Source organism: Sus scrofa, chromosome 6 (assembly GCF_054392235.1).
Source record: "Sus scrofa isolate SSC_HxYL_T2T_F1_AM1 chromosome 6, Sscrofa_HxYL_maternal_Yorkshire_Landrace_v2.0, whole genome shotgun sequence".
Lineage (NCBI taxonomy): Eukaryota > Metazoa > Chordata > Mammalia > Artiodactyla > Suidae > Sus > Sus scrofa.
The window spans coordinates 107,936,760-107,950,657 of NC_139388.1; the positions used below are offsets into that span (position 1 = coordinate 107,936,760).

General features: G+C 41.7%; 1 protein-coding gene across 3 annotated transcripts in view; it reads left to right on the forward strand.

The window, feature by feature from the left end:
• Positions 1–1,305: 1,305 nt before the first annotated feature.
• The window catches only part of MYOM1 (myomesin 1), a 149,980-nt gene continuing 137,387 nt past the window's right edge, over positions 1,306–13,898 (forward strand). For all 3 annotated transcript variants that reach the window (XR_014807679.1, XM_003127844.6, XM_005665300.4), the window contains exons 1-2: positions 1,306–1,471; positions 5,580–5,904. Coding sequence is in view for 2 of the 3 variants with exons in the window: in XM_003127844.6 (XP_003127892.3) it covers positions 5,603–5,904 (302 nt within the window). In the remaining variant the exon portion in view is untranslated. The remainder of the gene's footprint in view (positions 1,472–5,579; positions 5,905–13,898) is intronic.

Sequence of the window (13,898 nt, forward strand, 5' to 3'; positions counted from 1 at the left end):
ACACATGACAAAAAGAGCATGGGCTTTGGAATCCACATATCTCTGAATGAACTGCATTTATGTCGTTTACTAGCTGTGTGCTCTTTGGTAAATGACTTTACCTCTCGAAGCCTCAGTTTCCTCAACTGTAGCCTGAAGCTAATGCTACTTGCCTTACAGGGCATTATGACCATTAAATGGGATCACACAAAGTGCCTACCATAGTGTCTGGCACTTGATAGGTCCTCAACAGTGTTAACTGTCATTGTCATCAAGAAAGGGATTAGAAAGTAGGTCCTAATAGTGGGTCTGTTCAGTATTTGGATAAATACAGGTGATCTGTATTTAGGTGCTCTAGTATCAGAACATAACCTGCTCAGTACCTATAATCTGAACTTTTAAATTACTACTATCAGAACAACAGTTGACATTTACTGGGTCTTCATTATGTGGCAGTCGATAGGTGAGTGCTTTCTCTGTGTTATCACGTTGATTTCCACAGCAGTCCCATAATTTGGACGTTATTATCCCCATTTTATAGAGAAGGAAAATGAAGCTTAAAGAAAAATAAATTGCTTAAAGTTACATGGCTATTAAGTGCCATCAACGGTCTGGAATTGAGGTCTGGTCTGAGTCTGAAGTGCAAGCTCTAACCACCAGGTTTTACCACCTCTGAATTTGTGAAATAGTTGGAAAAAACAAAGAAAGAGAAGTGATGTTAGATAGACTGACCCTACTCTGGCTTTAGGAAAGATAAAACATGTTGCTTCCTAAAGGCTTTAATGACTGGGGAATCAAATACTCAAACTTGAAGCTATGACCTACTTTGTAAAATTTTCCTGAAATGAGAGAACTGGTGACCCCCGAATCTTCGATCCAAAATTTCTACCGCCTGTAACCCATTTCTTACTTGTTTGCCTCTAGTTAGCCTGATGTTCTTTTTTCACCTTGTGTCTTTTAAATGTACATGCATTATGAACAGCACATCCAGAACGATTATCTTGGCATTTACATTCCATGAAGTCCATTTTGGGAATCAGATTACTACATCTATTTTTAGCTCTCAACACAAACCACTCTTTCCATTACACTTTCAGATAACCAGTAATAAAATGATATTGAAAATAGCCCTTATACCCAAATAAATATCTCACATTTGGTTTAATCAAGCCAGACCCATTGACTGGCATTAATGTAATTACATTACCCAGGCAGCTACCTGCCAGTGCCTCCCTCTGCCTCTCAGTTTAGGACTACCCTTCCCATTTGCTGCTATATTTATCTGCCTTCTTGGCCATAAAAGGCTGGCTGTGTGGCTCTGACATTCTACTGCCTGACCACATGCATTATTTTTGAACTGGCCCCCAGGGTCCTGTCTTTAGCCCTGCTCTTAACTTTTTCTTGGATTCAGCCTCCGTGGGTTATTCATTCTCTCATCCAGCTCCACGGTCACGTCGGAATATTTCCACCACTGCCACTCCTCTGCAAACTGGTAAGTGTGACCTTGGGGCAGAAGAATGCACTTGATATTTCATGTGCTTAGCAGCACCACGGTGTGTGTGGTTTCTATCTTCTGAGCTCAGCAGTTTTGTCAAAGAGATGTCAGAAGTGCAGGGAAATAGGAAAGTGGGGCTCCTGGGAAGGAAAACGAGCAGCAGGGTGCCGGTTTGTGCTGGCACAGCTCTTCTCTCAGCTCAGCGGCTTCTTCTAAAATTAAGCTGCTGTTCCTGGAACCATAAGGAGATAATAGCTGTCTCAGATGGAACTGTAAGTGTGAGTCAAGTGCTTCTTCCAAATTACAGTTCAGTGGTTTGGTTGAAATCTGGGATGAGTGAGGTAACAGGAAATCATGTGTTTTCTATCCTCCATACGCCTACAATGCTCCTTGATTACAAATTAGATCAAAAGGAGTAAATGAACTCTGAAGTCACTAGTTTCTAATTTGCTCCAACAATGCCATGTGGATAAATGTAAGAGTGCACTGTGGTATTTCTCCTATGAAAACGGCTAAGCAGTATTTCACAGGCAACATAAATTCCCCACAAAATGGTCCCAAAGTTAATATTTACTGTGAAGAGTTTTTATCAGCTTTCAGCCTCTAATGCCTGTACAAAATATCATTCATGTCACAATTCCAACCATGGAGTTAGTATTTCTTCCCAAATTCCCAAATTATTTTCAGGAAGAAAAAAGGTCTTAAAGAAATAGGAGACAACCAAACCACCTTTCCTCCCAACACACTCTAGCTGTCATGTGTCGGGGATAATCCTCATGTACTTGATGAAGAGAAGGTAGTTGTACCTTCGTTCCAGAGGTCAGAGCTGTGACAACCAGCTCTGTTGATGTAAAGCCAAAGCCTGTTTACTTGTAATACATCATCTACGTGCCTAGAAAATTAAGTATTATTCAATATGTTCGGGGAAAACAGAAATAAAGAGAATGGAAAACAGAGTTGAGGCAAGACAGTTAAATATTTTATTTTGTGAAAATAATAGCATTTCAAGTTATTTTGGGTTCTGAATTTAGCTTATAATAATACATAGAAAGGTCATGCAATATTTATTTGGATATCATTCAAATAGCATTTGCCATGTTGCAGGGTAGTATGTATCACTATAGAAACATCTAATAGCTTTATAATTGCTTAGTATCATAGACGACTATATTTGTATATTCAACTCTTGTTTTATCAAAATTTATCTAGTGATTATTCCTTATATCTGAGAATTGTTCTGTACATTTTAGAACAGAAAATAGCAAAGCGTTTGCTATTTAAGGGTTGAAGCAATGTTGCTTGCTAGTAGCTATTTTTTTCCTCTTGGGAAATGCCATGTAGACTGATATCTTCCATGAGCCCTAACATAAATATTTCTGGAGTGAAGTTTGCTGGATTTGCTTCTCTAGGGAATACATGCTGACCTTTTAGTTTAAATAAAAAGTAGATTTAAACTTGACAAAAAGTGTGGCAAGTTTAGAAGAATTCAATCCTCCTTTATATATATATATATATATTTTAGGGCCGCACCCACGGCATGTGGAAGTTCCCATGCTAGGGTTTGAACTGGAGCTAGAGCTGCTGGCCTGTGCCACAGCCACAGCAATGCAGGATCCGAGCCGCATCCGCGACTTACACCACAGCTCACGGCAATGCTGGATCCTTAATCCACTGAACAAGGCCAGGAATCAAACCCACAACCTCATAGTTACTAGTCAGATTCATTTCTGCTGCATCACAACAGGAACTCCCTAGAATTTTTTTTTTAAAGATTTGAAAAAGTGATTACAACTAATTTTACTTGTAAAATTTAAAATCAGTGTTTTAGAGCATGCACAAAAGCATTAAAAATGGAAGAAAAGACTTCCATAAAACTATTTCATCATCCAGGGGTTGTCAGTGTGGCTGATAGGCTCCTCTCAGTGGACATATTATTCAAAGAAAGATAATGCAATATGAAGTTTCCCCTCCCTCTGCTAAGAAAACTTTGACTTTCAGTAGGACTTTTAGCTCAAGTTCACAGTGCAAACTGCTACCCTGATGACTGATTTTCTGGCTTCTTTATGTAGGAAGACTAGAAACCTTCATCTTCTTAATGGAATTCATATGATTTGACACTATACCTTTTTGAAATGTTTGTAAGATTTGAGAGAGCTTATTAAATGCCAATATAAGCAGCCTCCTAGGGTTCAGTCCTAGGACTTTCATTCTCATCTACTTTGTGGCTTTGAAATTTATGTATATGCTGTGAGTTTCAAATGTAGGTCTCCATCCTGGACCTTTGCCCAGTATTCCAAAGTCAAATAGCTAGCTTCCCACTTCATGTCTCCACTAGGATATCCAGCAGATATCTCAAATGTAGACTGTCTCAAACCAGACTCCTGTTCTTCCATCCTGAACTGCTGTTTTCTTGTACTCTTGCTCATCTCAGTTAATAGCAACTCTAGGGAGTTCCCTTATGGCTCAGCAGGTTAAGTACCTAGCATTATCACTGCTGTGGCTCGGGTCACTGCTGTGGCACAGGTTTGATCCCTGGCCTTGGAACTTCTACATGCCACAGGTGTGGCCAAAAAGAAAAAAAAATAGCAACTCTAGTCCTCTAATCACTTAGGCAAAATCCTTGGATTCATCTCTCACTCCTTTTCTTTCACACCCTAATCCAGAACTTTCAGCAAATGCTGTTGGTTTACCTGCAAAACATGCAGAGTCTGATCACTTCTTACACTTCCACCGCTCTCCCTATAATCTCTAGCCTGAACCATTGCAATGGCCTCTGTATAACAAAGCCACCATAAGCCACCATAGACTGGGTGGCTTAAACAATAGACATTTTATCTTCTCACAGTGCTGGAGGCTAATTGATTTTTTCTGAGGCCTCTCTCCTTGGCTTGTAGATGGTCATCTTCTTGTGTTTTCACTTCTTGTGTCTTCCCTCTGTATATGTGTGCATATCTGTGTCCTAATTTCCTCTTCTTATATGGCTGATGGTCACGTCATATTGGATTAGAACCTATTCTAATGACCTTAATTTAACCTCATTTCTACTGTAAAGATCCTGTCTCCAAATACAGTCACATTCTGAAATACTGGTGGTTAGGACTTCAGCGTATGAATTTGGGGGGCTCAGCTCATAACAGCACTCTAATTGGTTCTCCTGGCTTTCACTCTTGTCCTTCAGTAGTCTCTTCTCAGGCTCAGCAAGAGTGATTTTCATCTCGGATCCTTCTAATGGCTTCCTAGCCCTTTCAGAATAAAAATCAAAGTCCTTACCATCCCCAGGAGAAAGCTACACTATCTGTCCTCCCCGCCTTCCCTCACCTCTCTGCTATCATCTCCCATACCCCTCCTTGCAATCCCTCACTCCCTGCAGCCTCACCAGCTGATCCGCCATTCCTAGTGTACAAGGGCAGGCTCACATCCCAGTGCCTTTGCAATATTCGTCCATCCAGAACACGGCCCCCCAGATATTCTCATGCCCAAATATCATTTTCATCCTCAGGAGCCATCCTGAATGATGCTGTTTAAATTGCATCCCATCCCACGTTCCTGTTTTATTTTTCTCAATAGCATTTAGCAGGTCCTAGTATACCCTACACTTTATATTTTCTCTATCTCCTGCGATAGAATATAAGATTCTATATAAGGTTATTACAGAAGAGATTATGTTTTCTTTGTTCATCTCTGTAGGTCCTGTGCTAGAACAGTAGAACCAGGCTCAAAGTAGGTGTTCTAGTAATCCTTTGTTGAATGAAAACCACACAGACTGGACACAGACTCTCCATCATTATATATTCCTCCAGATGAAGCCCCTGTCAGAACACAATGCCAGAAAATTAGAAATATATATTATGAAAGGTTTAAGGAAAAAGCACAATGGGGAAACCTTGTGAAGACCTCCTAGATATATTTTTTTTTACGTCACAATGACAGGAAGGAACATATCTGGGCTATGAAGCAGAGCGTTTATTGAGTAACCAGGTAAGCTAACCTTCACATCCTTTCCCACTTACTCTTTGGAAAAGATAAGAGTATTAATTTTTACGCATTAATTCAAATGACTTGTTCTGTAGGACCTGTTCACCCCAAAGCTCTTGCTTTCTCGTAGGTTGCCTGGTTCCCTGGGGGCACATGATGTCTCTGCCGTTTTATCAGAAACTTCACCAGCACTATGACCGCAGCTACAGAAACAAGGACCTTCGCACCACCATGAGCCAGTACCAGCAGGAAAAGAGAAGCTCCGCCATCTACACCCATGGCTCCACCGCCTACAGCGCCCGCTCCTCCGCTGCCCACCGCCAGGAGTCCGAGGCCTTCAGCCAGGCATCCACCACCTCTTACCAGCAGCAGGCCTCCCGGGCCTCTGAGTTGGCTCTCTCGTCCTCGGTCAGTCAGAAGGCGGCCTCAGCCTACAATTACGGCTACTCCCGAGGGTATGTCAAAAGCAGCCTTTCACACTTAGGGCCAAAGCACGCTCTCTGAATAACCCTTCCACCTCACGTTTTCCTTTCTTCTTAAATCCGGAAGCCCTACAGTTAAAGCAGGTGTGGAGCCAGGCCATTGTTCGGGAGGCCTGGGACTCGGGTCTGCCCATTTCCCTTTCCCTTTCCGCAAAGAGCTTCACGGCCACCCTGGGGTGTCTTGCTCCAATTGCCAACTGTCATATTGCTGGAAGCTGAGCTTTGCCACAGATTCTGTTCAACACTCAGCAGCAGCATCAGAGCCAGGATCTCATTTCAACGCCCACAGCAGGTTTCCTGGCCCTCCGAATGTTTCAGCTTAGATAAGATGCCAGTCGAGAATTTAAAATCCACAGACCACAGGAGCCCAAACTACAGCAGAATTGTGTTCTACTCTTCTGATGTCTGAAAGCCAGTACTAAATTTTGGAGCTAATATTCAAGCAGCAGGTGTTTTCTTTAGTTGGAGATAAACATGGCCCTATCTCAGTCAACCTAAGGAAACTGGGAGCAAACCTGTGTTCTGACAAGCAGATTTATCAACCACTGTAGGGAGGGAGACCTCACACCTGAGGGAAAGGGTTTCGGTGGTATTCTATGGAGAGTGGAATTTAGATGCCGGTCTGGTTGGAAAAGTGACTCCAGTGTCCTGTTGCTTTGGAAACAGTCAAGTTGAGGTAAATGGGGACTGTGGTATCTAGAAACCTCTTATGTGGAGCTCAGCACCTGGGCGGGGAGCTGAGGCTGCTGCTCTGTCAAGAGCAACTGAGGTGCTTCAAGCAAGAAGGCCATGCCTCCCTCTTACTGATAAAATTTCCAACAGCAAACCCACTGATAGTCTTTGATATTAGAGGAGAAAGTTTCTCAGTGAGTCTGTAGTTATTCAAAGGAAGCAGTTATCATAACCCTTTCCTGCAGCTGCATTCTCGGCAGAATGTTTCCTGTGAACCTTGCATTTGGCTTCTCGGTCTGTTGTTCCAGCCTGATAAATGCTGGGCCGACAGTTACTTTCTCAGTCCAAGCCAATTTTTTGTTTTCTCAGTAGCCAGAGTGAAATGTATCAGGGGGATTAAAAAAACCCTTGCAGGATTCATGTGATTTTTATTAAAAGTCTATCTATAGTCCCAGGAAGAATTGCTAAACTTCAAAGACGTAAAAATTCCTGGGTGATGTGGTCAGTCACCACTTTCTTCCTCAAATTCTCTTCTCCATCTGGCATCGGTTGCATTACTTTTTATAAACATACATAATGTTTGAGTCTTACAAAATTTAAGCCCACAAAATATCTATTAGAGCAACTGGAGAATGTGTTTATTTTGGAGAATTTAAAAAGTTATTGCGAGAGTTTCCGCTGTGGTGCAGTGGGTTAAGAAACCAATTGTAGTGACTCAGGTTGCTGTGGAGGTGCACGGTCAATCCTTGACCCAGTGAAGTGAGTTATAGGATCTGGCATTGCTGCAAGTATGGCCATTAAAAGAGAGATATTGAGGAAATAATACAGCTTATTGTACGATAGAAGTGAGAATGGTTTCTGAAGGCAGAACCTCCTGATCCCTCTTGGGTTTAAGCAGCACCTGGTCCAAGGCTGTGATTCCTGGGCTCTGACGTCGACCTCTGGGAGCCTCTGCAGAGTTCAGTAACAGAGCCAGAATCTGCTGGGGTTTACCTGGAATGTGTGATGGCAACATTCTGAAATTCCATTTAAAAGGGAACAGGATCGTTTTGCAATCTCATTTTCGTGGGTCATATGTACCATGGGATATTTGTAAGGACCTAGAATTGGCTGCAAATATGGAAATATTTTCACTGAGGAAGTGAATTCATTTCTTTTAGCACATGTTTCAAATGACCTGCCTTCCAAAGGAAAGTTGGGAGGAATGAGCACCACGTGTATGTGACAGTAACATTTTGTTCTCCTGAAGAATGTTCCATACGTATGTTTAAGAGCCTCATTTAGGAAAGCAGCTGTTATGTAATAGAGAGGATTGTGTTTTACATTCCATTTTCCTGGTCTGTCCATACTGAGTCTATAGAAAGTGTAGAAAGTGAGTATTTTTATTACCATCCCGTTAACTCCCTGTGTACTTATTTCATTCCCCCAATGCTGTAGCGTCTATAGAATTTATGAATTTGTATTTTAAAGAGATTTTTACTTCTTCAACTCTATTGCTAAATTTTGTTAAAGTTATTTTAATTTTATACAAAGTCTTCTTTTGACCACATATGCAGTATTCATATTTATCTCAATCTGATATATTATATCAAACATTAGTAATTGAACATTTGTACATCTTTATATTTTATTCGGAAAACAATGGCTCTGTATTATCTTTGGAAGACTTAGCCATTTTAGCTCTAAAGAGCCTCGGATAAACTTTCTGTGGGAAGTGGAATTGTAATTACTTTTCTATACTCAACCTCATGTCTTATTCCTTCTTGCTATATGAGTATGTAGATAGGTAGGTATTTATTAATGGCTTGCTGTGTTTGAACAACTCCACTTCTTAGTAGAAACGGTGACCTAGAAACAAGAGAAGGAAGGAGAGGCCAATATTTTTTTCCTTTATGTAACGCAATGTAAAAGAAAAGAAAGCTAACCTAATCCTGGGGGTATTTTAGTTTTTCTTTTTTTAGACCTAGAGCTAACAGGTGCAGATAATATTCCTTCAGCATTTCAAAATCTCCATAATTCCTTCAGGTTGCATTTTCACTTTTTCAAAATGGAGCAGCTTTTCCCTACTAAACGAAATATCTCTCTTTGGGCTATGAAGAGTGTTGTTGATTAACACTCGTGTAGAAATGCAATTCTGTGGAGCGTATGTAAACACTAGGCTTGACCTGTTTTTAGCCTCTGCTTTGTAGTTAGATGCCCAGTAGTGAAGTGGAAACTATGGAGATTTATATGTGCTCAGAGCTTGGCTGACCTCAGTAAGTCTTAAGAACAATGGCTTGTTCAGCGTCAGTGTGGTTTTAGCTCAGATCAGTTACCAATTGCATTCTGAGCCAAGGGTTATAAAATAAATTCTGGAAGGCTTATTCTAAATGCCTTTATTCTTAATCACAGTGGGGGAAAAAACCTAAATTAACGAAAGTAATTTAGGAAAACAAAATGATACAATATTATTGTTTTATGCTTATAATTCACAAGTACTCTTAGGGAGTAAAGGAAAAATGGTACTCGTGACCACTTTGTAACCATTAGGCAAGACCGTGTCCATGAATAGGTTTCAACAGAGTCTTAGATTATGTGCGAAATTAGGTAGAGGCAAGAAATTTTTTTGCTGGGATCCTAGCTTTCATCAGATTCTCAGAGAACTCTATGATTCAACCAAAGTCAGAACCATTGGACTAGAAAGTCTACACGTAAATGTCAGAGAGCCCACTGTGTGACCCGAGGATCCTTTTCTAATGCCAGCATTATAGGGAATTAGGATGAAATAGGGCAGATGTTTTCAGGGAACGTGGTATCGTGGAAACCAGGGTACCATCCTTTTGATTCTAAGCTGAATCACACATTCAGACGGGAGTAATAAAAGAAATATTTTGCTATGCTTGGTAAGTAGGAATGAATAACTTCCAGAAACCAGAAAACAACATAGCATAGATCTTGGATGATGGAAGGGTTTAGCGTTGTCCCTCAACCCTCTGTGGTAATGGTAGACATTTGATTGTCTGATTTTAAACAGATTAAAATTCAGTCCATACACTGCATTTCGGCATAACATTCTCTATAGCACTTTACAATAACCCGGAGAAGTAGAAATTATTATCTTCATTTTAAAAATGAGAGAATTGGAGACCAAAGAGATTAATTTACTTTTCTTCCTTACACCAAGAAATGGTAGAACAGTGATTTGAACCCTCATCGTACTCCAAGTCCCTCACCCTCTCCACAAGGGTGCTTTTTTGCTTTTTAGGGCCACAAGTGTGGCATATGGAAGTTCCCAAGCTAGGAGTCAAATCAGAGCTACAGTTGCCAGCCTACGCACAGCCATAGCAATGCCAGAGCTGAGCCACATCTGTGACCTACACTGCAGCTCGCAGCAATGCCGGATCCCTGACCCACTGAGTGAGACCAGGGGTCAAACCTGCATCCTCATGGATACTAGTTATGTTCGTTTCTGCTGAACTGCAATGGGAACTCCCAGCCACTGGATTTTTCTTGAAGCATCCATGTATAGTTGTGCATTATCCTTCCCTTTCTCTCAAAAACCAAGGTTCAGGATTTAAAGCAGGGAACAATAGATGGAAACAATAGATAGAAAATCCCGGGGACATTCATGAATGTCAAACCTGGAACCTGATAGACACTCTAACTCATCACTTAGAATCAGACCTGGAGACTCACAAGTGCTCTGGAAACACCAGTTTGGGAATGAAAACACTGACGCATGAGTGATTTGCCTTGGGCACCCTGCCTAACTTTAAATTGTGCCCCTCATGTACACTCATGTCATATTGATCAAATCCCCTTACGTAGGTCATAACCTCTTGGAAGATTTTGCATAGACTTTGCAAAGAACATGCTAATGCTCAAACCAATTCTACTTCAGAGAGAAGATACCAATGCTAAAAACAGAGACCACAGAACACAAGCCCCATCTTTTCCTGATGGGCCTGATTACTGCAGGGACTGAGGGGGACCTGAAGACTTGCTCCCTTTCCCACTCCAGTGCGGTTTTAAAAGATGCTGCTGGAGAAATCTACAGCCTTGTGGCCATTTGTGTGTCTTGACTTCAGCTATGGGTATCAGATTAGTGTCCATTTTCTACCTATTCATTTCCAGATATTATAACATAATGGAAAGTGGATGTTCCTGGGTCGAACAAGCCTGTACTTACTTACAATTAAGCTTGTGGCTTCAGACTAGTTGGTAAACACTGTTTCTTTATCTATAAAATGAGGAAAATGATTGTTCTTCATGTTGGCAGCCCTAAAAGAATTAGTCATGTAAGATGTGTAGTGTAATAGCAGGCACACAGGGACACTTAATGAGGTTTAGTTATTGTTCATTCATTCAGCAAATATTTACTGAGTGATTCCTGTGTGCTAAGCAAGGCTCTAGGGGTTTAGGGTAGATTACTGACAAAGATTCCTGCCCTCCTGGAGCAATTATTTTAACTTGGAAAGATAGGCCATAAAAATAAATATAATAAAAAGACACTGAATTTTATATCATGCTAGAAGGTAATGGATATTATGGAAGCAATGAAAAATAGAATAGGGTAAGAGGGATTAAGTTATGTGGGATGGGGGTGCAGGAAAGGATTTTACATAGGGCATTCAGGCCACATTAAGAAGGTGATGTCTGGGACTTCCCATGTGGCAGAGGGTAAACAAAGCTGACTAGTATTCATGAGGATGCGGGTTCAATCCCTGGCCTTGCTTAGTGGGTCAGGGATCTGGCATTGCTGTAAGCTGTGGTGTAGGTCACAGATTCGGCTCAGATCCTGAGTTGCTGTGGCTGTGGTGTAGGCCAGCAGCTGTAGCTCCAATTCGACCCCTAGCCTGGGAACTTCCATAGGCCTCATATGTGGCCCATTAAAAAAAAAAAAAAAAGAGAGAGAGAGAGAGAGAAGGTGATGTCTGCCCCGGAAGCAGAAAGAATAGCCATGTTAGGGATTAGGGCACATGATGGTGAGTCCTCTCATGCAGATCATGACTGTGTTCTCAGCTGTACTTTTAATTCTTATTTAATTTTATATGACGTTTTATGTCACACTCACAAGTGTACCCAGTAAGGTAGTAGAGTGAAGATACTGACCTGTGATAATATTCAGTGAATTATGAAAAGAAATTGTTTAAATAAACATGTTGTGTTTTTAATTTTTTTTAAAAAAGATGTAGAGTTCCCATTGTGGCTCAGTGGGTTAAGAACTTGACCTAGGGTCTGAGAGGATGTGGGTTTGATACCTGGCCTTGCTCACTGGGTTAAGGATCCGGCATTACCACAAGCTGCAGCATACATCACAGATGTGGCTGGGATCCTGCATTGCTGTGGGTGTGGACTGGGCTGCCAGCCTCTGATTCAACCCCTAGCCCAGGACTTCCATATGCCACAAGTACAGCTATAAAAAAAAAAAAAAAAAAAAAAAAAGATGATGTCTGAGCAAAGATGAGCTGAGGGAGTTATCCATGAAGTTATCTGGGGGAAAGGTATATCAGGCATCAAGAGCAGCCACCGCAAGACCTCACAGCAAGGAACAGCTTCCAGGCCAGTGAGGGAATGGAGAGAAAGAGCAGGTGGAGAAGATGTCAGAAAGGCAATGGATGGGGAGGGCCAATCATGTAAGACCTTGGGTGCCATCATAAGAGGTTTTTATTCTGAGTTACAGGGAGGAGCTGTGACATAGTTTGAGCAGGGCAATGACTTGATCTGACTTAAGTTGTAAAAGGATCACTGTGGCTGCCGAGTGGAGAGAAGACTGAAGTACATGAGCAGAGTCAGGTCACCCAAGCAGGAGCAGCAAGAAAGGATGTGGTGAGAAATGGCCATATTTTTGGATCTATTAGTTATTGCCAAATTCTTAATTCCATCAGATTTTTCACAGAGTTTCTTCAACTCCCTTAATCACAGTTTTGAGGCTATGAAAAGACCCATTTAGATTTTCTGTAAATAGTGAATCTTCTGAGACTCTCCAGGCACTGTGACAATGAGAAAACTATTTGCTTATTCTCCATTCCCAGAGATTCCAATGAAGTGCCTTGTTTCATTGTTTGTGGTTTTTTTACGATATTAGTGAGAAAAACACCTGAAATAATCATAATTGTATGGGGATTTGAGGCCATCTATAGATTCAAGTTGCTGAATCTGAACTACAAAAAATTATCAAACCAATAGACTGTTTAGAAAATGAGTTTACTAGAGTTCCCATCGTGGCTCAGTGGTTAACGAATCCGACTAGGAACCATGAGGTTGCGGGTTCGGTCCCTGGCCTTGCTCAGTGGGTTAACGATCCGGCGTTGCCGTGAGCTGTGGTGTAGGTTGCAGACGCGGCTCAGATCCCATGTTGCTGGGCTCTGGCGTAGGCCGGTGGCTACAGCTCTGATGAGACTCCTAGCCTGGGAACCTCCATATGCTGCGGGAGCGGCCCAAGAAATGGCAAAAAGACAAAAAAAAAAAAAAAAAAAAAAAGAAAAGAAAAAAAAAGGAAAATGAGTTTACTGGGAAAATTGCTGATATATCAAGTTTGTGTAATCTTTCTTCCCCTCTGGAAATAGTCCTGTAGTCTCTCTTCTAAAGAAGGGTTTGCACTTGCAACATATGGAAATTCCGGGCCAGGGATTGAACCTGAGCCATAGCTGGGGCAACACTGGATCCTTTTAACCCACTTCACCAGGCCAGGGATTGAACCTTAGCCACAGCTGGGGTAACACTGGATCCTTTTAGCCCACTTCACCAGGCCAGAGATTGAACCTGTGCCCCTTGGGAACCTGAGCCACACAATTGGGTTCTTAACCCTCTGCACTGTGGCAGGAACTCCTGCCAGTTACTTCTTTCAAAGGCAATTAAGTTGTGTTCTGAATCCCCAAAACAAATCCAAAGAGGGTAGCCTTCACCACACATAAATCTCCTGCCCCAACTCTCACTGCTGTAAACCTGCAGCTTGTTGACAGAGAGAGAACTAGGAGTAACTCCCCCCCCCCACCACAGTAATGCCAGTTTCATGTAGTTGGCAATGTGTAGATGCAGAGACCTGCAGATTGTTAAAGCAGGAAGAGACCAAAGGCTCATCAAATTCCAGTCCCTCCTTCTGCAGACAATGAACACTGAGGCCGAGACAAACGAGATTCATTCTCTGCTTCCTTGGCATTGCTCTACCTTGAAAATACTATTTGTTGGCTCTTTTGCAAATTAAATTCAAATTTAGATGCTACACGATACCCCCAGAATGTCATTAATCCTCCATAGGCAGAGGAATCACGCTGTGAGGAGGAAAGCATGCCCCTTAGTAGAGTAGGAACAGG